The 27,963-nt window shown below is 35.6% G+C and overlaps 1 protein-coding gene across 2 annotated transcripts in view; it reads right to left on the bottom strand.

Annotated features, from left to right (window-relative positions):
- Positions 1-4,160: 4,160 nt before the first annotated feature.
- SCAMP1 (secretory carrier membrane protein 1) overlaps positions 4,161-27,963 on the bottom strand; it is a 123,984-nt gene continuing 100,181 nt past the window's right edge. For both annotated transcript variants that reach the window (XM_064596281.1, XM_045897012.3), the window contains 2 exons: positions 22,491-22,608; positions 4,161-6,947 (listed from right to left, as the gene is read on the bottom strand). In XM_064596281.1, the coding sequence (XP_064452351.1) occupies positions 6,783-6,947; positions 22,491-22,608 (283 nt within the window). In that variant the 3' untranslated portion in view covers positions 4,161-6,782. The remainder of the gene's footprint in view (positions 6,948-22,490; positions 22,609-27,963) is intronic.

The following is a 27,963-nucleotide window of genomic DNA, read 5'->3' as shown; positions in this document are numbered from 1 at the left end:
GTGGAGAAAGAACAGTCTCTTCAATAAATGGTGTTGGGAAAACTGGACAGCCACATGCAAAAGAATGAAACTGGACCACTATTTTATTTTTTTTAAAGATTTTATTTATTTATTTGAAGAGAGAGACACAGCGAGAGAGGGAACACAAGCAGAGGGAGAAGCAGGCTTCCCGCCGAGCAGGGAGCCCGATGCGGGGCTTGATCCCAGGACCCTGGGATCACAACCTGAGCCGAAGGCAGACGCTTAACGACTGAGCCACCCAGGAGCCCCTGGACCACTATTTTATACCATACACAAAAATTAATTGATTAGAGAACTGAATGTAAGACCTGAAACCATAAAACTCCTAGAAGAAAACATTGGTGGTAAGCTCCTTCACACTGACCTTGGCAATGATGTTTTGAATCTGACTCCAAAAGCAAAGGCAATAAAGCAAAAACAAACAAGTGGGACTACATCAAACTAAAAAGCCTGTGCATAGCAAATGAAGTCATCAACAAAATGAAAAGGCAACCTACTGAATGGGAGAAAATATCTGCGATATGTGCATTTGGAATACTGGAATATTACTCAGCCCCCAACCCCCAAATGGAATCTTGGCCATTGCACCATCATTTATGGACCTGGAAGGCATTATGCTACGTGAAATAAATCACAGAAAGACAAATACTGTATGATCTCACTTATATGCAGAATCTAAAAAAAAAAAAAAAAAAAAAAATTCCCCCCCCACCCCCAAAACAAAATAAACAATAAAAGCCAAGCTCATAGATACAGAGAACAGACTGGTGGTTGCCAGAGGAGGAGGGTACAGAGGGTAGGGGAAGTGGGTGAAGGGAGTCAAAAGGTACAAACTTCCAGTATTAATATAAGTAAGTCATGGGGATGTAATGTACAGCATGGTGACTACAGTTAAAAATACTGTAGTGAATATTTGAAAGTTGCTAAGAGAATAGATCTTAAATATCCTCATCACAAAAAAAAGTTTTGTAACTATGTATGGTGATGGGTGGTAATTAGACTTAGTGTGGTGATCATTTCAGTGTACACAAATACTGAATCATTATGTTGTACACCTGAAACTATTTTAATGTTACGTCAATTATACCTCAATAAATTTTTAATTAAAAAATAACATGACACATGCATATAAGGGTAGCTATACAGGTATTAAATGTTATAGAAATATATTGAGAATATGAAAAAAGTTCAACATATATTCGTATCATAGTTTTAAAAAGATTACAAACCACTTAAATTCTCCTTTTAAAAGTAATAGGAAACCAACTCAAGATAGGTCAGAGAGAAAACAGAGTAAGAGTATTACTGGGATAATGGGATGAAATATGGGTGAGTTGCTGGGCCTCATACAGGAAATGGAAAGCTATTAGGATATTTTTTATGTGTTTCATCCTAATTGTGCATTTTTATCATTTAATGAGCCAAGTCTAAGTCTGCTATGGCTAGATGACAACTTGTACCAGTGTGGTCTTAAGGGGCCCAAAGAGATGAGGCTTGTGAGAGCTAGATAAACACCCCCACAGGACCTATTACAAGAATGCGGAAGGGAAACTTAACTTTTTAATTTTAGGATAAAAGCTGTCTTCCTAGAAAATTAATAGAAACATATAAGCCAAATTTTAATAGCAGTTATTTATTGGTATAAAATTACGAGCAACTTTATCTTCTTTTGCTTATATTTTCTAAAGTTTATGTTGAAGTATGTATTAATTGTAGTTTTAGAAGCTAAACTATCAGGCCATTATGACATAATGCTAAAGGAGGGAAAATAAGATTAAAAAATCCACACTGTTTATATTCCTTAATTCTCTAAAAAAACGTATGCATAGAAAAAGGATGGAAAAATACAATAAAACATTGGCAGTGATATCCCTAGATGACAGAACTATGTATTATTTTTTTCTCATTTATTATTTTACAATTGTTTTCTAACAGGTATATAAGACTTTCAAACTAGAAAAAATTAGTTTGAGGAATGTGTATGACCAGTGGACTGAGTTTCTGTGTAGACTATAATATTGTAGGAACTGCTATGACCAGATAAAAGACAGTGATTTTTGGCTGAAGAAACAGCTAAAGAATACCATAAACTGCTACCAGTAACAACTACTCACAACTATGATTTATCTTGAGATAATCTTAAGATACACTGGCCTACAAAATACCGACTGAGTTCTGGAGGAATTCTAGGATTACATGTAAGGGCTATTTTAAATAACTAAAGAATTAAAAAATAAAATTTGCATGCTATGATTCTACAAATTGTAACTTAGTATAAATGTAGAGAAAATAATATTCAGACTAATCTTATACAAGTATATGAAACATTACTAACTTGAAGAGGATTAACTATTTTTTGTCCTATTAGAGAAAAAATGGGTTTTAGTGGCAGGAAGGTCTTAACTACCCCATCAGCCATACAAGCCCAGAAAGATATAAGCTGATGCGGCACCTGGCTGGTGCCTCAGTCCACAGAGCATGCTACTCTTGATCTCTGGTTCCTAAGTTCAAGGCCTACATGGGGTGTAGCCATCACTTAAGTAGATAAAAAAAAAAAAAAAATTAAAAATTAAAAAAAAAGATAAGCTGAAAAATAAATCAAGATTTAGATAAACATAAAATTTAACACTCATTACACTGCTACATGGTGGCTCCTATCTCCCTTGCCATTTGAAAATATAAACAGTGCTAAAGAAAACTCTACAGGTTGAAGGCTTTGTCTTACCAAAACCACAAAGTTAAACTGTAAATATGAAACTGACAGGAAGGGTAAGAACACTAGAGAAGGGTCTTTCCCTATTTTCCTAGAATCTTTAAAGATATTTATCTAGCATAGATTAGTGGCAATGTCTGGTTTAGAAAATTTCTATAGATTTCTTTCTAGCTCTCTCTGTACTGCGACAAAGCCCTAAAAGTAAGGTTTTAAAACACCCATCAATACAAAAATGTACGCTGTTTTATAAAATGTACCCAAAAATTCTAGTGGAAATACTTTACTTTCCATAATATTTAACAATTGAGATGTAACTTTTTAGTTTAATAAACAAGTTTTCAAAACAACTCTAACGTTTTACACTATATTATTCTACTCTAAATAAATTTATACTATGGTACTTGAAAATCTATCAAAGTAAGGCATTTTTAAATTTTTAACCATTATTTTTACATTAACCACTTTTATTTCACTTCTAAAGCTCTTAATCACATGGAATCAAAAAATCCCTCTAAACATTTTCCTTAAAGGAAAAATGGAAGGAAATACAGTGAAATGGTGTTTGACGGCCACAGTAATTCTAACAGGGAAAATGTGCAAAACTGTAACAAACTCTGCATATAAACAGTTTAAACATAGATTTTTACCAGTAAAGACATAAAATTAAATGCTAATGTGTCAGCATTTTCAGAAAAAGACATAGCAATAACCATAAAAGCATTATGCTAGTACAAATAAATTACAGAAACTAATAAACTCAATTTAACATAAATTCCCCATAAAATGTCAACTATACATTAGCTCAACATGATTTATAGAAGAAGATATATCCAATAAAAATCCAAACTCACTTTTTGGATAACACCCAGAAAATTAAAAATGCTGGTCCTATTTTAATTTAACACATATTTCTCAAAATAAGATTCAACATGAACATTTTAGATTTTTACATCCTCTTTAGATAACCCAGGTGAAAAATCCAACAACAAATAGGTACTTTCATCAGTACATAAAACAGCAACAGGTAGCTAGGTCAGGAAACAGAACACAAGTTCAAGCTAATCAATACAATACTAGTACAGAAGCATCCATTTTAACCCACAAGGAAAAACTTGAGCCACAAAACACGTTTTCCATTTTGAATCTCACTAACTTCTAGATACTATGTGTATTTTGACCTTGAAGTGATCAAAATATGAGTGAAGCTCATGTTCCATCACCTAAAAGGTCTAATCCAACAGAAAAATTGTCATTTTATGTTGCTCAATTTTTAATGAAGACTTTTATATTATTTTGTTCAGCACATGATAGAATTATACATAGATTCTTTAAAAATCAAATGTGAAATTTCTATATACATAAAGCCCACAGCATAATCTCTACCTCTGAAATGCTAACATCGGGTTTAAAATTAGACAAACTAACATCCAGTAAACAGCATTTTATTTTATGACACTCTGTGTTAATACAATAAATATACAAAACTTCCAAACCACTGAAAACATGCAACATTAGAGGGACAGATGGAGGGCATTTATATAGAACCATGACGCTCATTATGATGGCAGCGCAATATTACTCATTGACAAAATATACAAACATCCCTAGATAAATAATCCAAGTCCCAAATTACAAATCACTGAGCAATGATTTTCCAGTGTTCAAATTTTAGTTTTAAATAAAATAGCCACAATTTAATATTGCAAACTGAAAAAGGACACGAATGCTTACAACAATGAAGACCATTTCATGACTGTGATACTGGGTCATGTTAGTATTAAATATAAAACATTAAAAAATGCCAATCTCTTGCTGGAAAATGTGACCATTTACTCATTATTGTTAGGAGAACAGAGAATGTAAGAATTTAAAATCCCCATACCTTACCAAACTGTTATTGCCATCATTTTAATGCACATTTATGTTTTTAAAAAACAATTTTCTCTCGTAAGCTCGTATGAACCCCAGGAAGGGGATTTTAAAACATTTTCCCCATCCACACACAAAAAGGTACTGTTGGTTTTAATTATTTGCTACTTAACAATGCTACCTTTGGGGATTGCTACAAGACAGACAGAAGCCTTCCTATTCTTGAAGGAAAGTATCTCAGTATTTTTCAAGTCTCTATATTCATTTGTAGTTGAAAGAAAAAAAGAAATGGACTTGAGATATAAATTAATGATGAACATAAGTACTCCTATATTTTGTGGTTAGTGTTCTGAATGTTTGTAAAATACACACCTAGTAAAGCACACTGTGATAAAACAGATTTTCAGTAAGATTATAGAATCTGATAAACTAAAACTGGCTTATTTGAGAAAGTAGGGAGATTATCACTGATCAGAAATACTCATAAAAACAGCTTTAAATTCATATTCTGAATCCTATTTTAAGCAGAATAAAGGAAATATCTTCCAAGTATATTACTTCAATAAATCAAATGTAAACACCATCTAGATGGCTCCATGTTACTTAGTATCACACAAAGCTTCCCTCATAAATAGTGAGAACTCATCATCCCACCCCCAACGCTAAATTCATTTATCCCCAGGTTCGGGGAAAAGAATGAATTTATGCCCATTTGATTCTTTTTAAAAAGGATCTGCAGTCTCAAATAATATAATCCAAGAGACTATCCTTACTTAAAAGTCAAATTAAAAAAATCACTGATTATTCTGCAATCTTAAATTAGCTGATGACTTCCAAAACACAGTATATAATGACTTTACAAATGTCTTTGAGTCATTTAATCAGTATTAAAGATGATTCAAAGTTTCAAACCAAGTATACTGTAAGAATTAAATCCTAAGCTGCATAGTAACAATTTTAATGTGGTTGTAGTCATAATTAATGCATTTAACTGTATTTGTATTTTCTTGTTTGGTGCAGGTTAAATGTTTTTCCTATTGCTGAAAAATTTTAATGTATTCAGTCTGTCTCAAAAATTGAAAGACTGAGGTGAATTAGGGATTCAAGTATATGTGAAACAACAGCGTCTTTTTCTTTTTAATCCCACTACAGATGAGAGGCTAAAAGAAAAATCCCTGAAATACTGTATGTTCTTTTTGGACAAGGAGTTAGTCTAACTTTAATACCCTCTTAAAAATCACACACACACTCCCCAAAAAAGAGCTGCCAAACACAATCTCAATTCAGTTAAAATGAGTAGCCACAAGAATATACCAAAGTTTCCATACTGTAATATTCTACTATGATACGAATACTGAAAATTAAAAAAAAAAAAAAGTATTATCATTACTACATTCTATCTCATTGATTATCTACCCTTTTTTGGATAATGCACTGCATATTATGTTCTCAAATTGCATCCCAATAAATTTTTATTTAAAAGAAACTATTGCAGAAAACCACGTCTTTGATTCTACCAGCAACTCCCTAATCCTACAACCATAAGCAGTGCAGAAGCCAAAATACGAATTCTTTTAAGAAATGTGGTGCCCATGCAAGATCAGAGATTGATATCAAAATATCAACTACTCTAAAAAAGAAAAAAAGGAACAAAAGTAAAAGGATAAAATTTACACGATCTACTACGAAATGCACACAGGCTCTTCACTGGTGACTAAAACTGCTAAAAAGCAAGCCAATTTTAAAATCCCTAAGTCCCTGATGGCCTATTTCTTTCAATATAAATGGGGAAAACAGAATGAAGTATCGCTTTAATGCTCTAATATGTAATCCTTAAGTCTAAGATTCTTGAAAGAAAGACTGCAGCTAGTACTAAATGCATTTTTAATCATAAGTACCATATTAATTTCAGTGTGTCACCACTGAAATAATTTGCTGAACATTCATCCCCCAAAAAATATGGAGAATATTTGTGATTTTTTTTTCTGCAGGGGGCACCAAAATGTTAAATTGCTAGGCAAATAATAAGACAAGGAAGTTTTTCTGGTTTTAGCCCATGCACAAGTGAACAGGAAATATACATGCCGTGTGTACTGTTTTGAACATAAAAATACTTATAGAATACAGTAACTGGAGAAAAAGTACAGTCAGAAGGTACCGTGTGTTGCTGGAGGGTTCTCTAAATCTGGTTACCCTTGAAAGCATTCTGAGCCGCACTAGTTGCTGCACTTGAAGCTGCATTTGCAGCTGCAGTCTGGACAGTTTTGTTGGACATCACACCCGTTGCAAATTCTTGCTGGGCTTTCTCAAAACTAGCACCTGTTGTGCGGTATAGTCCATGTACCTATGGAGGCACAAAAAAGGGGGACAAAGTAAGTGGTCATCTGTAAAATCATTTTCAGCAACTCTTCAATTACTCTCAACCTTACCCAGAGATAAAAGGACTAGACTGCAGCCATGATTCCTAGGGTCAAGAACATCAGCCACCACACTGGCACACAATATTGTATTTAAGTATTCTCCTAACACAGACTTTTCCATTTTATCCCCAATGCGGGAGAGGTACTTAGGCTTACGCCGAACTAAAAATAATTTTTAAAACTTCTTAACCAAGTGCAAAAGGCTATGTTTCCCACTGTACCTACTTATTCAAGATACTACAGAGAATGGTTTAAACACAAGAGACATTCAGACTTTAATTTATTAATTTACTATGTAAGACAATTCAAAGAGAATAATACCTTATCTATTTCTATGTTGGCTACATATAAACCACTAACCCTATTACAATCAAATGATATCATTTAATGTACCAAGCACTACTTATGTTCTTAAAGATACTTCTGCTATCCTCTCTCACTCTGTATACCATTTTACTTTTTGTGTACAGTGGAAGTCCTAAAGGATTTACAAAGAAAAACTTTTGGGAACTGTCCATCCATACTAATTTATCACTTAAATCTTTGGGATTTATTTGCAAGAGCAAGGTTCAAAAATACTCTTTCTATTAGCATATGTTGCAAGAGGCATAAACTATGAAGTGTAACAATAGTCAGCCAATTTAATATAAATCTGAGAAAAGAATAATAAAACAGAATATTTATTTATTACATGCCTACAAACTTGGGTGGGTGGGCAGAAGAGACAGAAAGGGAACTTAACACTGCATTTTGATGAAGTCTAAATAAAGCCTGCCTGAAATGCAATCAAAGCAGGTTTGGAACATCGGGGCAGTGCACCCAAGTCAGTCTTTTTCCCAATCCTGGATAGGGACTGATACTCGTGGAGTAAATATGGAATGAGGAAAAAGAGAATGAATCAAAGATTTTCAAGTCAAGCTTAGATACTGCGAAGTTGTTTCAAGAGAGAGAGAATAGACAAGACAGGTTGCTTTAGAGGGGAAAGGAGATGCTAAGCTCTAAACATTCATACATTCCACAAATGTTTAGATACCTACTCTAGACCTGCTATAGCAGGCAGGTGAAGATTTGGTTTGGAGCTCAAGAGAGGAATGGGCAGGAAACAGGGACTTGAAAAGCAATGGCACATCAGTGGTAGCTGCAACTCTGACATAAATAAAATGGTCCATGGAGGAAAAAAAGAAAGCGAGTCAAGTACCAAAGTCTGTTAAGATACTAATATCTAGGAGGTACCCACAATAACAAGGAATAATTAAAAGAGGAATGGGAAAAGCCAGAGACTTTTTCACAGGTGCCAAGGGAAGAAAGCCACATTAAGGAATAAAGAGCTGCCCAGGGTGGAAGATAAAAATACCCAGACAGCCGTAAGTTCTTTTGACATAGTGGTGAAGGCAAATGCCATATTACAGTGGAACAAAGTGTAAAAGGGTCAAGGAATAAAAGAGAGTGCTGACAAGTACACTTTAGGTAAACCCTAAAATTCTTTTCTTCTAGTACTATGGCACTATCGTAATTTAATTCTTTTAATACTTGGGAGAGAATGATGAGAAAATGACTTTTTCACATGCTGGTGAACTGAACATTATATTGTATCTCTTTTTCGTTCCCTTCTCTCTCCAGGGATAATCTTTATGCATTATCCAAAGTTATTGTTATGACACACAAAAATGGTTCCAAACAAAATTGCTGATCCTTGCTTATAAACACAAAGGGATCTGAAATATTAATCTTCATAGTTTGTCAAACGTCATTCCATTACATGATCACTTCCTGTTCTGTAATTTTGATCAACATCTTCAAAAGCATTTCTTCATGTTGGGAATTTTCAGAATCATAAGTAATTATTTTTATTCCTTTTTAAAATTTTTTTAAAAGATCTATTGACTTGAGAGTGAGTGAGCGAGTGGGGAGGGGCAGAGGGAGAGAGAGAATCTCAAGCAGACTCCTCCCTGAGCACAAAGCCCAATGCAGGGCTCCATCTCACAACCCTGAGATCGTGACCTGAGCCAAAACCAAGAGTCAGACACTCAACCAGCTGAGCCGCCCAAGCGCCCTATTCCCTTTTTAAAACCAAGTTTTCTGTGGAACATAAAAGACACAGATAAATTACCACTCCTATATTTAAGAAAATGATCTCGAAACAGAGTTCATACGATTAAGCCCAAGAGAATGAAGTATGTTATAGAAATCTGATAAACCTTTACTTACTAGACCCTGTCACAGTGCAGTGCCACCACAGTTCACTTGTCTGTCTCTCCTCCTTTCCCCCCAAGTTTAAGGGCATGTAACAAACAAATGTTTGTTCTAACTTGCTTTGTTATTTCCTTTCCCAAATGTGTTTTAAATTGAGTGCCTGAGGTTACATTTTCAATGGGTTTCGTATTTCATTACTTAAAAAATGTAATGCATAGTCCCAGAGCAGGAAGGCAAAATAAAGGTAGAAGAGCACACATTTCTCAGTAGTCCAAATCCATACAGACTCAGAGAGCCACCTAGAGGGAAAAGATTACATAAGTATTCAGTGCATAATGCTCAAATGCTGTATGAAATCCATTATATCCATGTGAAAAGGGTGATTCTTTTATCAGTGCTCCAACAACATGACAGGCTAATTCTAAGTATCACCATCTCAAAAAGCTCATCATTTCCCTGCTATGTTTCAGAGTGATATCTACTGATAGCTCACATTCCTTATGAAATTAGGGACAAAGCTTTAAGATAAAATATTATAATTTTTAAAAACCGAACAGCTTAAATACTTGCTATTCTTCCAGTTATGAGAACTGCATTAACCTAAATATTTAGTTCTAGGAGCAACACAGAAAGAACACTAGATTTGGTATCTACTGATTCCACTACTTTCTACCTGGCTGGTCACCACACAAAACCTCAAGTTTAGGGGTGCCTCAGTCAGCTGAGGGTTGAGCATCTGCCTTCTGAGTCCCAGGATCCAGACCCACTTCGGGCTCCCCGCTCAGTGGGGAGTCTGCTTCTCCCTCTGACCCTCCCCCCCATGCTCTCTCTCACTCTCTCTCAAGTAAATGAATAAAATCTTTAAAACAAAACAAAACAAAACAAAAAAACCCTCAAGTTTACTTCCCATGAAACAAGGTATTTGTTGCCCTTTTCTCTCAAAGTTTTCCTAAGGATCAAATGGGAATTATGTAAATATGTAATATGTAAATATGTAACAAAAATTAAAATTAACTTTTCAGTATCTGTAGAAGAGTCACAGCCAAGATACAAGTCCAGAAGGGAATCTTGCTTCCTCAGTGTATACTGTGGTGGTATATGACACAAAAAATTATGTACTATATACTATGGAAAGAACCATGGTACAGTACTTAAATAAAATAATCCAAACATTTATTTCCATTAAAGCTTAGTACTTGAGTTCAAGAAGTGATGCTTTTATAAATATAAGATGCCTGTTATGCCAAAATTATTTTAACTTTTTTAAAACCTGGGAAAAAATGAAGAAATGAATTTTTGAAATTTTAATTCTTATTTTGAGTTTTTAAAAAACTTACCAATCTCTTAGTCTAATGTTTTCCACACTTGATCTTAGCCAAAAGGACAAGAAGCAACAGTCTAATGTTTTCCATTAAACATTTCCTATAAACCATCTGTGAACCTCCCATAGATTGGGGTCAGATACTCCTTCTGTAACCTCCTGAATTAATACTCTAGTTTCACACTATTGAAATCCCACTCATCCTTTGAGGCCTACCTCATACACTGCTGTCCTCTTTCTGCCTGACCTAGCTGTGGCTCTCCCTATTGTGAGCACCTCCAATACACTGTATATCTTTGAGGGATGTATAGAGTGCTTTTTCTTTTGTAGGGTTTGTAGGTATACATGTCTTATATCCCACATGCTTTTGGTTTCTTGAGGAGAAGGGCTAATTTTCACTCATTGTTATATCCCCTGTAATACAGAGTAACTTGCTGGGGCATGTAGCTGGCTCAATCACAGAGCATGCAACTCTTGATCTTGGGGTCATGAGTTCAAGCTCCACACTGGGTGTAGAGCTTACTTTAAAAAAACAAAAAACAAAACAACAACAAAAAAACCCACGACATAATGATTTGCAGTAAAAGCCACTATATAATTAATTACTTGTTTATCTGTTAGGGATTAAATAAATGGCCCAAAATTACCCTGTTTACAAAGTTACCAAAGAAGTACAATACTGCTCTAGCAGATTGTATCTGTGTTACAAAGTAAATTGCTTAGTTTGCAATTACCTCACAGGCTGTTTTAAAAGTGAACATACTAGGGAACTTTAACCCCCCACTTACATCAATAGATAGATCATTCAGGTAGAAAATCAATCAAGGAAGGAGTGGCTGTGAAAGACACATTAGGCTAGATGGGCTTAATACACACACACAGAACACCTCATCAAAAACAGCAGAACATACATTCTCTTCAAGTACACATGAACATTCTCCAGGATTACATATTAAGCCATGAAACAAATCTCAATAAATTTAAGAAGACTGGAATCATATCAAGTATCTTTTCTGACCACAATGGTATTAAACTAGAAATCAATTTAAAAAACTGGACAAAAACATATATACCTGCAGGCTAAACAACGTATTACCAAACAACCAATGGGTCAACAAAGGAATCAAAAGGAAATTTAAAAAAAAAAAACATTCAGACAAATGAAAATGGAAACCCAGCAGTTCAAAATCTTTGAGACAAAGTAAAAAAAGACCTTAGAAAAAAGTTTAAAGCAATACAGGCCCACTGCAAGGAAACCAGAAAAATCTCAAACCATCTAACCTTATACCTAAAGGCACTAAAAACCAACCAAACAATGCCCAAAGTTAGTAGAAGCAGGGAAATAATAAAGATCAGACTGGAAATAGACAAAATAGAGACAAAAACAGAAAAAAAAAATCAATGAAACTAAGAACTGATTCTTTGAAAAGGTAAACAGAATTGATAGATAAATCTTTATCAGACACATCAAGCAAAAAAGAGAGAGGACTCAAATAAATAAAATCAGAAATAAAAGAGGACAAATTACATCCAACACTACAAAAATACAAAGGATTGTTAAGAGACTACTATGAAAAATTATATGCCAACAAATTGGACAACCTAGACGAAATGGATAAATTCCTAAAAACATACAAATCTTCCAAGACTAAATCAGGAAGAAATAGAAAATCTGAATAGACTGATTACTAGTAATGAAAATGAATCAATAATAAAAAATCTCCCAACAAACAAAAGCTGAGGACCAGGTGGCTTCACAGATGAGTTCTACCAAACATTTAAAGAAGAGCTAATACCTATTCTTCTCAAACTAGTGCAAAAAATTGAGAAGGAATGCTTCCAAATTCATTCTATAAGGTCAGCATTACTCATTTGGTATCCAAAACCAAAGACACTACAAAAAAAGAAAATTACAGGCCAATATTCCTGATGAATATATATGCAAAAATCCTCAAAAAAAAAAAATTAGCAAACCAAATTCAACAATACATTAAAAGGATCATTCACCATGATCAAGTGAGATTTATTCCCGAGATGAAAGATGGCTCAATATCTTCAAATCAATCAACATAATACACCAGATTAACAAAGAGAATGATAAAAATCGTATGATCACCTCAACAGATGCAGAGAAATCATTTCACAAAATTCAACATCATTCATTTTAAAAACTCTCAACAAAGTGGGTAAAGAGAGAGCCATATATGACAAACCTGCAGTTAACATCATACACAGTGGTGAAGAAGTGAAAGCTTTTCCTCTAAGATGAGGAAGAAGACAAGGATGTCCATTCCTGCCTTTTTTATTCAACACAGTACTGGAAGTCCCTGCCACAAAAATCAGGCAAGAAAAAGGAAAAAAAAGGCATCCACTCTGTTACTATTTGCAAATAACATGGTGATATATATAGAAAATCCTAAAGACTCCACCAAAAAAACTGTTAGATTAAATGAATGCAGTGAAGTTGCAAGACAGAAAATTAATATAGAGAGATCTAGATACTAATAATAAACTAGCAGAAAGAGAATTAAGAAAGTAATCCCATTTACTATTACATCAAAAAAGAAAAAAACATCTAGGAATAAACTTAACCAAAGAGGTAAAAGACCCATATAATGAAAACTATAAAACACTGATGAAATGAATTGATGTTGATACAAACAAATGGAAAGATGTATCATGCTCATGGACTCAAAGAATACTGTTAAAATGTCCAAACTATCCAAAGCTATTTACATATTCAATGCAATCCCTATCAGAATACCAACAGTATTTTTCACAGAACTAGAATAATCCTAACATTTATACAGAAACACAAAAGACCCCAAATAACCAAAGCAATCTTGAGAAAGAAGAACAAAGCCAGAAGTATCACAATTCCAGATTCAAGCTCTACTGTGAAGCTATGGTAATCAAAATAGTACAGTACTGGCGCAAAAAGAGACACACAGAATAATGGAACATCATACAGAGCCCAGAAATAAACTCATTCTTATATGGTTACTTAATCTGTGACAAAGGAGGAAGGAAGTGACAAAGGAGTGGGGAAAAGACAGTTTTTTCAGTAAATGGTGTTGGGAAAACTGACAGCTACATGCAACAGAATGAAACTGGACCACTTTCACCATATATAAAAATAAATTCAAAATGGATTAAACACATAAGGTAAGACCTGAAGCCATAAAACTCCTAAAGGAAAACACAGGTAGTAAACTCTTGGACATTAATCTTAGCAATATTTTTTTGGATACGTCTCCTTAGACAAGTGCAACAAAAACAAAAATAAACAAATGGGACTACATCAAACTAAAAAGCTTTTTCCCAGTGAAGGAAACCATCAACAAAATGAAAAGGCAGTATCTACTGAATGGGAGAATATATGTGCAAATAATACAAATGATAAGAGACTAATATCCAAAATATATAAAGAATCAATACAACTCAAAAAAAACACAAAAAAACAATCCAATTAAAAAATGGGCAGAAGAACCTGAATAGACATTTTCCCAAAGACAACATACAAATAGCCAACAGCTATGTGAAAAGATGCTCAATATCACTAATCATCAAATGCAAATCAAAACCACAATGAGATACCACCTCATACCAGTCACAATGGCTATCCTCAAAAAGACAAGAAATAACAAGTGTTGGCAAAAATGTGGGGAAAAGGGAACCTTCCTGCACTGTTGGTGGGCATGTAAAGTGGTATAGCAACTATGGAAAAGAGTATGGAGAATTCCTCAAAACACTAAAAATAGAAGTACCATATGATACAGTCATTCCACTTCTGGTTATTTACCCAAGGAAAACAAAACACTAATTGGAAAAGATGTATGAATGCCTATGGTTGTTGTAGTATTATTTACAATACCCAAGATATAGAAGAAACCTAAGTATCTTACACTGATAAATGAATGGATAAAGAAGATATGGGTGTGTGTGTGTGTATGTGTGTGTGTGTATATACACACACAATGCAGTATTACTCAGCCAAAAGAAGAATGAGATCTTGTCACTTTCAACAACATGGGTGGACCTAGAAGGTATTACGCTAAGTGAAATAAGTCAGAGAAAGACAAATATTATATGATTTCACCTACATGCAGAATCTAAAAAACAAATGAACAAACAACAACAACAAAAAAAAAACAGAAAGAGACTCATAAATACAGAGTACAAAATGATGGTTGCTGGGGGTGGGGTGGGGAGGAGTATTGGAAGGGGTGGTACAGAAGTGAAGGGATGGGAAAAATAGGTGAAGGGGATTAACAGGTACAAACTTCCAGTTACAAAATAAATCAATCATAGGGATGTAAAGTACAGCATAGGAAATATAGTCAATAATTTTGTGTAACCTTTTATGGTGACAGATGGTAACTACTTATCATGGAAAGTATTTCATCATGTTTACTTCTTTTTTTTTTTAAGAGAGAGAGAACATGCACATGCACCTGAGCGGGGGAGGGGCAGAGGGAGAGGGAGAGAATCTTAAGTAGGCATCACACCCAGCTCAGAGCCCAATGTGGGGCTCAATCTCATAACCCTGAGATCCTGACCTAAGCTGAAGTCAAGAGTCTGACACTTAACTGTCTGAGCCACCCAAGAGCCCCCATAATGTTTATAAATGTTGAATCACTATGTTGTACACCTGAAACTAATATAATACTGTATGTCAACTGTAATTCAGTTGATAGAAAAATAAAAAGTATTTAGAACAGAAAAAATTTTAATAACAGTTAAAAATATTATTATGCTTATTTACTATTAACTCCTTATTTGTATTTGTTTCATTTCATTGACTATAAGTCTCAATGTTGAGTGCTCTGTCTTCTTTAGGATTTAAATTTATATTAATATATACATGATTTTATACAGATGATATAAAGTATGAATACCCATCTATGTAATGAGTAAATTTAGAAGACAGCATAATCTATTTGTGAAAACCCTGAATTTTTATGTAATCATTTGTACCATACTGAAGTGATCTCTGTTTTGGAAAAAAATTTTTAAAAATTAAAAGTGATCATACTATACTTCACACCTACTAGGATGGCTATTATCAGAAAAAAATGGAATATTACAAATACTGGCAAGGACGTGGAGAAACTGGAAACTTTATACAACGCTGACAGGAATGTAAAACAGTACAGCCCACTGCAGAAAACATTTTGGTAGTTGCTCAAAACACTGACTGCTGAATTACCATTTGACCACCAAGTAACTGCTCTTAAGTATATACCCAAAAGAATGCAAAGCAAAGAGATTAACACAGGTTCCTGTACACCAATATTCAGAGTAGCATTATTTATAATAGCCAAAAGGTGGAAACAACCCAAGTGCCCATCCACAGGTTAATAAAAGCAATACAGTACATATGTGCCATGGAATATTATTCAGCTATAAAAAAGAATGAAATTCTGATACATACAACATGGATGAACCCTGAAAACTTTATGCTAAGTGAAATAATCCATACACAAAAGTAAAATATCCTACAATTCCACTTATATGAAATATCTAGAATAGTCAAATTCATTGGGGCAGAAAGTAGATGAGAGCTTACCAAGGGCTGGGTGTAGGGAGAGCTATTGCTCTGCAGAGCGCTGCTTGGCATGATAAAAAATCTTGGAAATAATGGTTACAGTTACATAACATTGTGAATGTAATTAATGCCACTGAATTATACACTTACAAATGATTAAAATGGCAAATTTTGTATTATATATATTTCATCACAATTTGAAAAAATAATGTAATATCAAAAACCATGAATTGTACATTTTAAATGGGTAAATTTAAATGGTCGCTCAACATGATTTGTTAAAAATAAACATATAAAGATTATTTAGATAAAATATATGTATAGCATTATAAATATTAGCAGAGCCAACAAATTTGAACATGCCTAAGTAAAGATGATTTTCAATAATTTAGACATACCAATCTTGATTTGGGATCTATTAAGTACTTACAGAAAAGAATAACAAAATAAAAATAGGGGGCAATCAGAAAAAAGTGAACATACTAAGGATACCACTTAAGGACAGGATATAAACAACTTGCTCAGAGTGCCAATTTTTCTAGGGATTCAAAAGTATTACTGTACCTGTGTGTACCTTGGATGAAGATAACAAGCATGTGGCCCAGCATTTTAATAGGCAATGTGAATCATCTGAAATTGATTTGCAATCAGGAAAAATGATAGTGTTGGATGATTCAGAGAAAGAGAGAGAGACAAAAGAAGTATACCTATTTGTGACTATAAAAAAAAGTATAGTAAAATTATCAGCATTCTGTCCTAGATCCAAAGAAAGAAAGAAAGAAAGAGGGAGTGAACAATAGCAGTGCTTTCAAAGAAAATGAAAGCATCACTTTTAATCTAAGAAGACCATTATTTACATATAAGGATGTGTTTACAAAGCATTTACTATAAAACACCAATTTAACGAATCAATGAGACTTGTCATTATTCTGGATCATATACCCAAATTCTAAAGTCTCACACAGAAGTATTTTCAGAATGGATATACTGACATTTAAAAAAATTTTCAAGCATTTAGGGAAACTTGTTTTTTTTTTGGAAGTGAAATAAGTTTTTTCTTTCTTTTTTTAAAGATCTTATTTATTTGAGAGAGAGCGTGACTAAGAGAGAGAGAGTGCGGGCAGGGGCAGAGGGAGAAGCAGACTCCCTGCTGGGCAGGGACCCTGGGATTCTGACCCAAACCGAAGGCAGACGCTTAATGGACTGAACCACCCAGGCGCCCCTGAAATAAATTTTTTCTAAAATTCTTTTGAAATGCTTAAAAAATCAGTTAGTAATTACTTTATTAAAGTGAACACACATGTCTATGAACAGTTTCTTAAATTTCATCGGAAAAATCATTCAAAAGTCCCCAAAGGAATACAAATTATGTATCATCTATTTATCTCTTCCATACTAAGTTATTCTGGCTTTTACACCAATTAAAAGGAAATTTTTGAATTCCCCTGGTATGACCCACTGAAAATACCTCCTCCTTAGTCCAAAACTATAACTTAATTCTATTTATTTACTATCGAAAGAAGACCTTTTTTAAAAAAAAATACGTTTTAGATACAATCTAATCTGATTATGCAAGGCCAAATCAGAATGCCAAAAGAATTCTCAAAATTGTATTCATTATAAATGAAATAAATATATACCACCAAGCATGTTTAGCTGGGGCTGGAGACACAGAATAGTCTTAACAAAATGAAACAATTCTAGAGTCAAATAGTGTGCATTGGGAACTTTTGGAGGGCATTAACTGTTTATGAAGAGCCTGACCCCTAGTGGTTAGCAACTATGGCTACATACACACAGAGGAAACAGCCAGTATGCTTTCAGCTGTTTGTTGGGCGTTTTTACTGGATCTCAATTTCTATCAAAAGTAAGAGAAATAGGAGCACCTGGGTGGCTCAGTCAGTTAAGCGTCTACCTTTGGCTCAGGTCATGATCTCAGGGTCCTGGGATGGAGCCCCACTTCGGGCTCCCTGGTCAGCAAGGAACCTGCTTCTCCCTCTGCCTCTGCCGTTCACCCTGCTTGTACTCTCTCTCTCGCTCAAATAAATAAAATCCTTAAAAGAAAGAGAGAGAGAGAAATCCTTGCCACTACAAGTATGAAATCTGAGCTCAAATTGTATTTTAGCTTATATTATCCCCATTTATTGTACTTCATAAAATCATACAGAAAATCATCTCATCTAAATTCCTATTCCCCTAGAATATGAGATTCAGAGAAGTTCAGGGACTGGTATTGCACTGACTGACAGTGAACACGTATAAAAGGAGTTAACTGGTAAGTTCAACTATGAGGTAAGAAAAGGTCAACCAAAAGAAAGTATGCTGCACAACTCCCATATTAATACATTTAGTTGGGAAGCAGTCATAGTTCTTTCGAATGCCTGACATACAATCAGCACGGCTCTAAAACTTTTCCTTTAATGGGTTGGATCTTAAAGAATTGTGTCCCTGGGGGAAAAGCTGCAGGTCAAAGACTTCAGAGTGCTGCACACAGCAGTCAGTTCCACAGCAGCTGTAGAATAAACACTTTCTCCACACTCTGACCGGATTAATAATCTGTGCCACATACGCACCATCACCACTGGTTAAAATCCCCCACATTCTTTCCTCAGCAGATCTGCAGTATGTTCTACCCTCATCTCACTACCATACCCACTTTCTAGACTTCATTTACATCAAGAAGTTGTTACTTCCCAAGTCTAGAAATCCAGCCTAAAGCTCTTTCCTTTGCTCCCAACTTATACATCCAAAAGCCTACTGTGTGTTTATACTTTGGTGCTCCAGCATTATTTTATACTCTCTGGATTCAAAGTTGAAAACAACCTGATGCCCATATATCTTCTCTCTCTCTCTCTCTCCACATATATATATATATATATATATATGGAGATATATATGGAGACACATATATATATTACATATATATATATATTTATGTACATATGTATGTATGTATGTAGGCTCCATGCCCTGTGAGCTCATACATAGTGCTGTACTTGACACATAACACATGCTCATAAATGGTTAACAAATGAATGGAATCTGCAACATACCACAAAACCCTCCACTGTACTCTAAACTTATTACATTTCTAGTTTTATAAAGCACCCCCAATGATACATATAGAATAATTAAAGAAATGTCCAAAGAGATGTTGTCATGGTCAGGTTTCTTTGGCTAGGCTATAGTCTTCGGTTACCAATCAAACACTAATCTAGGTGTTGCTGTGAAGGTATTTTGTGCACGTGATTATTAATCACTTGACTTTAAGAAAATGAGTGGTTCTGAGTTATGTGGGTAGGCCTGATCCAGTTAGTTGAAAGGCTTTAAGAACAGAACTGACATTTCTCTGAGGAAGAAGAAATCCCACCTATGACTGGAACTTCAGCTTCTGCTTGAGATTTTCTGACCCTCCCTGACTGCCTGCCTGATGGATTTTAGACTAACCTAGCAACCCCCACAACCACATAAGCCAATTCCTTTCAATAAATCTCTTCATTCTGTTTCTCTGACACAACACTGATTGACACAGGCATCTACTAAATAAAAGTAGACACTAAACCAGACCCTGTATATAAACTGATAAAGGGGTCAAGAAGACCAGAAAAAAATAGTTAATTTTAACTGAGAAAGCCCTGTGCTGTGCAAATTATGCTCCCTGTTTCACTTAACCCTCACCCTAACACTCTGGAAGTAGTTATTATTCCCATTCCTTCCTTCATTCAACAAATACTTTGAGTGCCTATCACATGCCAATCACTGCCAGTCACTGTTCCAGATGTAAGAAATATAACCTCAAAGAAAACAGACTAGGTCTCTGCTCTCATGGAACTTAGAGTACAGGTGATGACACTGAACCTCAGTGGTTAGAGAAGACTGCCTCAGCTCACAAAGCTCTAAGTCAAGGCACCAGAATTTCAACCTGAGTGTATGGTTCCAAAGCTCTTGCTCTTCTAATTCATTCCAATGCTAAAAGACATGTTCACCCAGACGAATTTTAACAAGCTGGGTACCCAGAATATAAGGTATATAAAGTGGCTTGTGCCCAGATGCTGCAGTGAGTAATACCTACAGTAAGTTCCCCAAGAAAAGAGAGGATGACCTAATCCTGGAGACATGAGTAATGAGAGATTCTGTGAAAGAGGCATGAAGATCTTGAAAGAACACTCATAGGTCTTCAACTGGCATAGAAGATGAAGCAACCCAGGAGTCAAGAGGCCTAGCATGAACAAAAACTGGGACAAAGGAACATATGTGATATATATGAAGAAACTTAGAAATACAGTTTGACTAGAGGAGAAAGTCTGGTTCTAGGAGCAGTAAAAGGTCACTACTAGCCCTACTTCCCATAACCACCAAAATCCCATTCCCAACTCAGTCCACTTGAAAAATCTTCAGAGTGCTGAGTTTGGGGTTTTTTTAGATTAACATTTAACTACACACAAAACAGACTGGAGGAAGCTGGGAGTGTGAGTGACTTGCAAAAAAATTCTGGGCTAGATGAGGCTGGGAATGGAGAGGAAGAAAAAGATGAAAAAGATGCTAAGAAAGTATCTAGGAAAGTGACTTAAAAAGTAATGAAAACACTGACAAAAGCAGTCAAAGTGCTGAAATAAATTTAAATGGAATCATGAGAAAATACTTAGCATCACCAAATTTATAGTAGGTAATTAATAAATGTTCCTCTTTTAAAAATAGCTCCCGAGATAAAATTTGCATAATCAACAATTTACCCTCTTAAAGTGTAGAATTCAATGGGGTTTAGTACTTATTTATAGTGTTGTGAATATATCATCTATAATCTAATTTTCATCACCACAAAAAGAAATTTCATGACCATAAGCAATCCTTCTCTGCCCTATTCCCAGTCAAAAACAACCAACAATCTATTTTCTATCTCTAGAGATCTGCCTGTTTTGGACACTTCATATAAATGAAATCATATAATATGTGGTCTTAATAAATGTTTCTTGACTATGAATCTGAACTTCTGGAAAAAGAGCTAGTTCTGAGAAGGAATTGATGAGTCACTGACGCATTACTGTAAGATGATGATACCGACCAACTGGAGACCTAAACACTCACCCGATCAAGCAAGTACATTTTTATGCAAAGCATTATGTCTTCCAACTCCAAGATTCTAGGGCACCCACGACAGAGAAGAGAAGGAACTCAAAAAATGGGAGAGATTGAAATCTCCAAGGAAAAAGACTATATAGCACAAAGAGCAGAGAACTGATTTCATTTAAGAAGACCTGTACTTAGGAGCTGGACAAAGAAATGAAGAAGAAAGAACAGCCTCAAAGGCAGAAGAATCAGAACACAATTACAAAGACTGAGGAAGAGGGGCCACCTGCAGTGTAGAAGACTGCAGAGTTCAAGGAAAAAGGTAACTGCAAAAAGGCTACAGAATTTAGTAACTTTGGGAAGCTGAGTTTCGATAGTACATGTGTGTAGTTTAGAAAAGAAGTAATAGCTTTTAAGAGAAAAAATGAGTAGCAAAATATGGGCAGAAAGAACACAGCCTAGTCTTCAGAGTTTTGAGAATAAAAGGCAAATGCACAAGAAAAATATTTCAGGAGTACAAAGTGTTCTTAAATACAAAGTACAGTTATTTCTAAGTATTCCTTGTACATATTCTCAAGTTACCAGACAGGAAAAAAATAAAGAAAAAACTGTTCAAAGGACTTATCTTCTTTAAAGTGAGACCCATCAAAAAGTCTTTATCATCTTAAAACACAGGGGTTATTCCCAGGGTTTGATATCATGTAGAACCTACATGTCTGAACACATGTAGAATATCAAAAATATGTATCTGAGACACAGTAAAACTTTCAATAAACAAACAAAACCACTGATTTCCCTCTCACCCTATGTAATGATTTTCTTAAGGCTAAGAAAACAGCCATGGGAATTTTATACGAGAAGTATAGGTAAGATAATTGGGCAGTCACTAAAAACAAATTCATGTTATAACCCAGTCCAAACCTCTCACCAGCTTACTTTATATTCCTAATTTCATGTCTTTCAATTTTAAATACAAATAAAATGCACATTCCACACAAATTTACTTCTATGTATTAATCAGGCTAATATGCTTTATATTCAAAAAAAAGAAATTAGAAGGTTTTTTTTAATTCCAAAATTTTTTAAATGAGGTTGACTCTTCATCAAAAAAACCTTGAGCTAACAGGATTTTAAGATACTTCCTTTTTACAGGAAGTTAAAAATGTGATGAAGTTTTCTTTATGCTTAACATAATTGTAAAAGGTAATCATAAGAGAGCACAGATGCTCAAGATGAACAACAAAACAGCTTGAGAGTACAATGAATTAAGAGTAAAATGGTAACATGGGAACTGAACAAGATTAAGTATAAAAATTTACAGAGGTACAAATCACTTACCTTTTTAAACATAACTAGTGAGATGACCGCTGATGCTGTGAAAAGTGCTGCTATGATTATCATCATAATTCCAACAGGAATACTTTGGTTGAGGCCAGTAAGGGATGAAATCCAACCACTAAGAAGTAATTTTTAAAAAAAGTATTAGACAAGTAAGTGAATGCATGCTTTTTTAAAAAAAAATAACATAGTAACCAATACATATTCAGCACTTATAAGCCAGGCAATATTCAAGATCTTCATATTAACTCAATTTTCACAATTCCATAAAATAGATGCTGTTTTAAATCTCTATTTTGCAGATAAGCATCAGTCAGAGATATTCACTAACTTGCTCAAAGTCACACAGCTAATAAATGGTATAGTCTGAATGCAAATCCAACACTAAGTACCAGAGCCTTAAGTGTGTACCACAAGATTTTACTTTTTTTTTTCAGCATATGAGCTCATTATTACTTTCAGTTCTTTTTAAATTCTGCTTAATTATGGAAGAAAATATTTGCAAACTGTATATCCAACCAACAATTAGCACCGAGAATATATGAAGAACTTTCAAAGCTCAACGGTTAGAAAAAAATTCCATTAGAAAATGGGCAAAAGGGGGAGGAGCAAGATGGTGGAGGAGTAGGAGACCTAAATTTCGTCTGGTCCCAGGAATTCAGCTAGAAAGGGATCAAGCCACTCTGAACACCTACAGACTCAATAGGACATCGAAGAAAATAAGAGCAGCAACTCTCTGAACAGAAAAGCAACCACTTTCTGGAAGGTAGGACGTGCGGAGAAGTGAATCTAAGGCGATATTCGGGAAGATAGAAAGCGGGGGAGGGGGCCTCCGTCAGCCGCTTCGGGCTAGTGATAGAGCAGCAGAGCACAAAACCAGAACTTGTAGAAGTCTGCTCAGCGGAGGGACATCGCTCCAGTGGCTAAGCAGGGGGTGGAACCCTCGCTGGGACAGTGTGGTCCTGGGACCCTCGGGGTAACAGAAAGACTGGAGGTGCCTGAGTGTGGCAGAGCTCTCGGATATTGGAGCAGGGAAGCCGGCTGCAGAGACAGAGCCGAGGAGTGGGGCTCTCAGCTTAGGGTTGCCATAAACCGTGATCCACAGCACAGTCAGGCCACTGCTCCTCCAGCAGGGACCCAACAAGCGGCAGATCCAGGGAGACTCCCCTGCCTCCCCCGGGAGGAGCGGCTCGGGAGCACACCACAGGGATCTGCTGGGTTTGGAGACTCCACACGGGGCGGGTGCCAGAGATAGAAACGCTCAGTCACAGGCCGGGGGAGCACAGAGTGCGGCCAGAGACCGGGGAGACAGAAGCGACTGACTGCTTTTCTCTGGGGGCACACTAAGGAGTGGGACCCCCAGTTCTCAGCTCCTCCAGAGCGGAGATTGGGAGGCTGCCATCTTCACTCTCATCCTCCAAAGCTACAGGGAAAGCTTGCAGGGAACAAAAGCTCCCGAGAGCAAACCCGAGCAGATTACTCAGGCCTGACCGGCAAGGGCGGGGCAATTCCGCCTCCGGCAAAGACATTTGGGAACCACGGCAACAGGCTCCTCCCCCAAAAGATCAGCAAGAACAGCCAGCCAAGACCAAGTTTACTGATCAATGAGAACCTCAGAACGCCAGCACTAGGGAAATACTGCACATAGAATTCATGGCTTTTTTCCCCTGATTCTTCAGTCTTTCAAAGTTAAATTTTTTAATTTTTTTTTCTATTTTTTTTTTGAATTTTTCTTTTTCCCTTTTTCAACCAGCATCTTATCAATCCCCTTTTTAAAAATCTTTATTTTTCATTTTTAGAGGCATATTCTATCCCTTCATTGTAGTTAACCCTATTTTTGGTGTGTGTATGTATATAAGTTGTACTCGCTTTAAAATTTTGGGATACAGTTTCTTCTAACAGACCAAAATATATCCTAAATCTGTAGTGTATGGCTTTTTTCTAGTCTCCTATCTAATCACATTCTGCCCCCTCCTTTTTTTTAATTTCTCTTCTTTCTTTTTTCAACCAACTTATCAATTCCTTTTATAAATCTTTTATAATTTTCATCTTTACAATCATATTCTATCCCTTCATCGTATTTACCCTTATTTTTGTACATATATAAGTTTTTCTTTCTTTAAAATTTTGGGAGGCACTTTCTTCTAACAGACCAAAATATGCCCAAAATCTAGTGTATGGCACTGATCTATTCACCAGCCTGATCATATTTGATCATATTCTTTCTTCTTTTTTTTTTTTCTTTTTTCTTTCTATCCCTTTCTTTTCCCCCCGTTTCAGGTTCCTTCTGATTTGTTTGGTGTATATTTTTCTGGGGTCATTGTTACCCTGTTAGCATTTTGTTCTCTCATTCATCTGTTCTCCTCTGGACAAAATGACAAGATTGAAAAACTCCCCTCAAAAAAAAAGAACAAGAGGCAGTACTGACTGCCAGGGACCTAATCAATATGGACATTACTAAGATGTCAGAACTAGAGTTCAGAATGACGATTATAAAGATACTAGCTGGGCTTGAAGAAAGGATGGAAGATACTAGAAAAACCCTTTCTGGAGAAATAAAAGAACTAAAATCTAACCAAGTCGAAATCAAAAAGGCTATTAATGAGGTGTAATCAAAAATGGAGGCTCTAACTGCTAGGATAAATGAGGCAGAAGAGAGAATTAGTGATATAGAAAACCAAATGATGGAGAATAAAGAAGCTGAGAGAGAGATAAACAACTACTGGATCACAAGGGCAGAATTCGAGAGATAAGTGATACCATAAGATGAAACAATATTAGAACAATTGGGATCCCAGAAGAAGAGAGAGGGGCAGAAAGCATACTGGAGCAAATTATAGCAGAGAACTTCCCTAATTTGGGGAAGGAAACAGGCATCAAAATCCAGGAGGCACAGAGAATCCCCCTCAAAATCAATAAAAATAGGTCAATACCCCGACATCTAATAGTAAAACTTACAAGTCTCAGAGACAAAGAGAAAATCCTGAAAGCAGCTCAGGACAAGAGGTCTGTAACCTACAATGTTAGAAACATTAGACTGGCAACAGAACTATCGACAGAGACTTGGCAGGCTAGAAAGGACTGGCATGACATATTTAGAGCATTAAACGAGAAAAATATGCAGCCAAGAATACTATATCCAGCTAGGCTGTCACTGAAAATAGAAGGAGAGATAAAAAGCTTCCAGGACAAACAAAAACTAAAAGAATCTGCAAACACAAAACTAGCCCTACAAGAATACTGAAAGGGGTCCTCTAAGCAAAGAGACAGCCTAAAGGTAACATAGACCAGAAAGGAATAGAGACAATATACAGTAAAAGTCACCTTACAGGCAATACAATGGCACTAAATTCATATCTTTCAATAGTTACCCTGAATGTAAATAGGCTAAATGCCCCAATCAAAAGACACAGGCTATCAGATTGGATTAAAAAACAAGACCCATCGATATGCTGTCTGCAAGAGACTCATTTTAGACCCAAAGACACGTCCAGATGGAAAGTGAGGGGGTGAAAAACCATTTACCATGCTAATGGACACCAAAAGAAAGCTGGGGTGGCAATCCTATATCAGACAAATTAGATTTTAAACCAAAGACTGTAATAAGAGATGAGGAAGGACACGGTATCATACTTAAAGGGTCTACCCAACAAGAAGATCTAACAATTGTAAATATGTATGCCCCTAACATGGGAGCAGCCAATTATATAAGCCAGTTAATAACAAAATCAAAGAAACACATCGACAACAATACAATAATAGTAGGGGATTTAACATCCACCTCACTGAAATGGACAGATCATCTAAACAAAAGATCAACAAAGAAATAAAGACTTTAAATGACACACTGGACCAAATGGACTTCACAGATACATTCAGAACATTCCATCCCAAAGCAACAGAATACACATTCTTCTCTAATGCCCATGGAACATTCACCAGAACAGATCACATCCTAGGTCACAAATCAGGTCTCAACTGGTACCAAAAGACTGGGATTATTCCCTGCATATCTTCGGACCACAACACTTTGAAACTAGAACTCAATCACAAGAGGAAAGTCGGAAAGAGCTCAAATACATGGAGGCTAAAGAGCATCCTATTAAAGAATGAATGGGTCAACCAGGAAATTAAAGAAGAATTAACAAAATTCATGGAAACAAATGAAAATGAAAACACAACTGTTCAATATCTTTGGGATACAGCAAAGGTGGTCCTAAGAGGAAACTATATAGCAATACAAGCCTTTCTCAAGAAACAAGAAAGGTCTCAAATACACAATCTAACCCTACACCTAAAGGAGCTGGAGAAAGAACAGCAAATAAAGCCTAAATCCAGCAGGAGAAGAGAAATAATAAAGATCAGAGCAGAAATCAATGAAATAGAAACCAAAAGAACAGTAGAACAGATCAACGAAACTAGGAGCTGCTTCTTTGAAAGAATAAGATTGATTAAACCCCTGGCCAGACTTATCAAAAAGAAAAGATAAAGAACCCAAAAAAATAAAACCATGAAAGAGGAGAGATCAAAACCAACACCAAAAAAATACAAGAACATATTATCAGCAACTATATGCCAGCAAATTAGATAATCTGGAAGAAATAGATGCATTCCTAGAGATGTATAAACCACCAAAACTGAACCAGGAAGAAACAGAAAACCTGAACAGACCTATAACCACTAAGGAAATTGAAGCAGTAATCAAAAATCTCCCAACAAGAGCCCAGGGCCAGATGGCTTCCCAGGGGAATTCTACCAAACATTTCAAGAAGAATTAATACCTATTCTTCTGAAACTGTTCCAAAAAATAGAAATGGAAGGAAAACTTCCAAACTCGTTTTATGAGGCCACCATTACCTTGATCCCAAAACCAGACAAAGACGGAACCAAAAAGGAGAACTACAGACCAATATCCCTGATGAACATGGATGCCAAAATTCTCACCAAAATACTAGCCAATAGAATCCAACAGTATATTAAAAGGATTATTCACCACAACCAAGTGGGATTTATCCCTGCGCTGCAAGGTTGGTTCAACATCTGCAAATCAATCAATAGGATATAATACATTAATAAAAGAAAGAACAAGAACCATATGATCCTCTCAATAGACGCAGAAAAAGCATATGACAAAGTACAGCGTCCTTTCTTGATTAAACTCTTCACAGTGTAGGGATAGAATGTACATACCTCAATATCATAAAAGCCATCTATGAAAAACCCACAGAGAATATCATTCTCAATGGGGAAAAACTGAGAGCTTTTCCCCTAAGGTCAGGAACACGGCAGGGATGTCCACTATCACCAGTGCTAGTCAACATAGTATTAGAAGTCCAAGCCTCAGCAATCAGACAACAAAAAGAAATAAAAGGCATCTGAATCGGCAAAGAAGAAGTGAAACTCTCACTTTTCGCAGATGATATGATACTTTATGTGGAAAACCCAAAAGACTCCACCCCAAAACTGCTAGAAC

This window comes from Mirounga angustirostris, unplaced genomic scaffold (genome assembly GCF_029215605.1).
Source record: "Mirounga angustirostris isolate CCGP_5_RB_7025 unplaced genomic scaffold, mMirAng1.0.hap1 SCAF_7, whole genome shotgun sequence".
Classification (NCBI taxonomy): Eukaryota; Metazoa; Chordata; class Mammalia; order Carnivora; family Phocidae; genus Mirounga; species Mirounga angustirostris.
The sequence above is the reverse complement of the archived record's forward strand: the minus strand, read 5'-3'. Positions and strand labels throughout refer to the sequence as shown.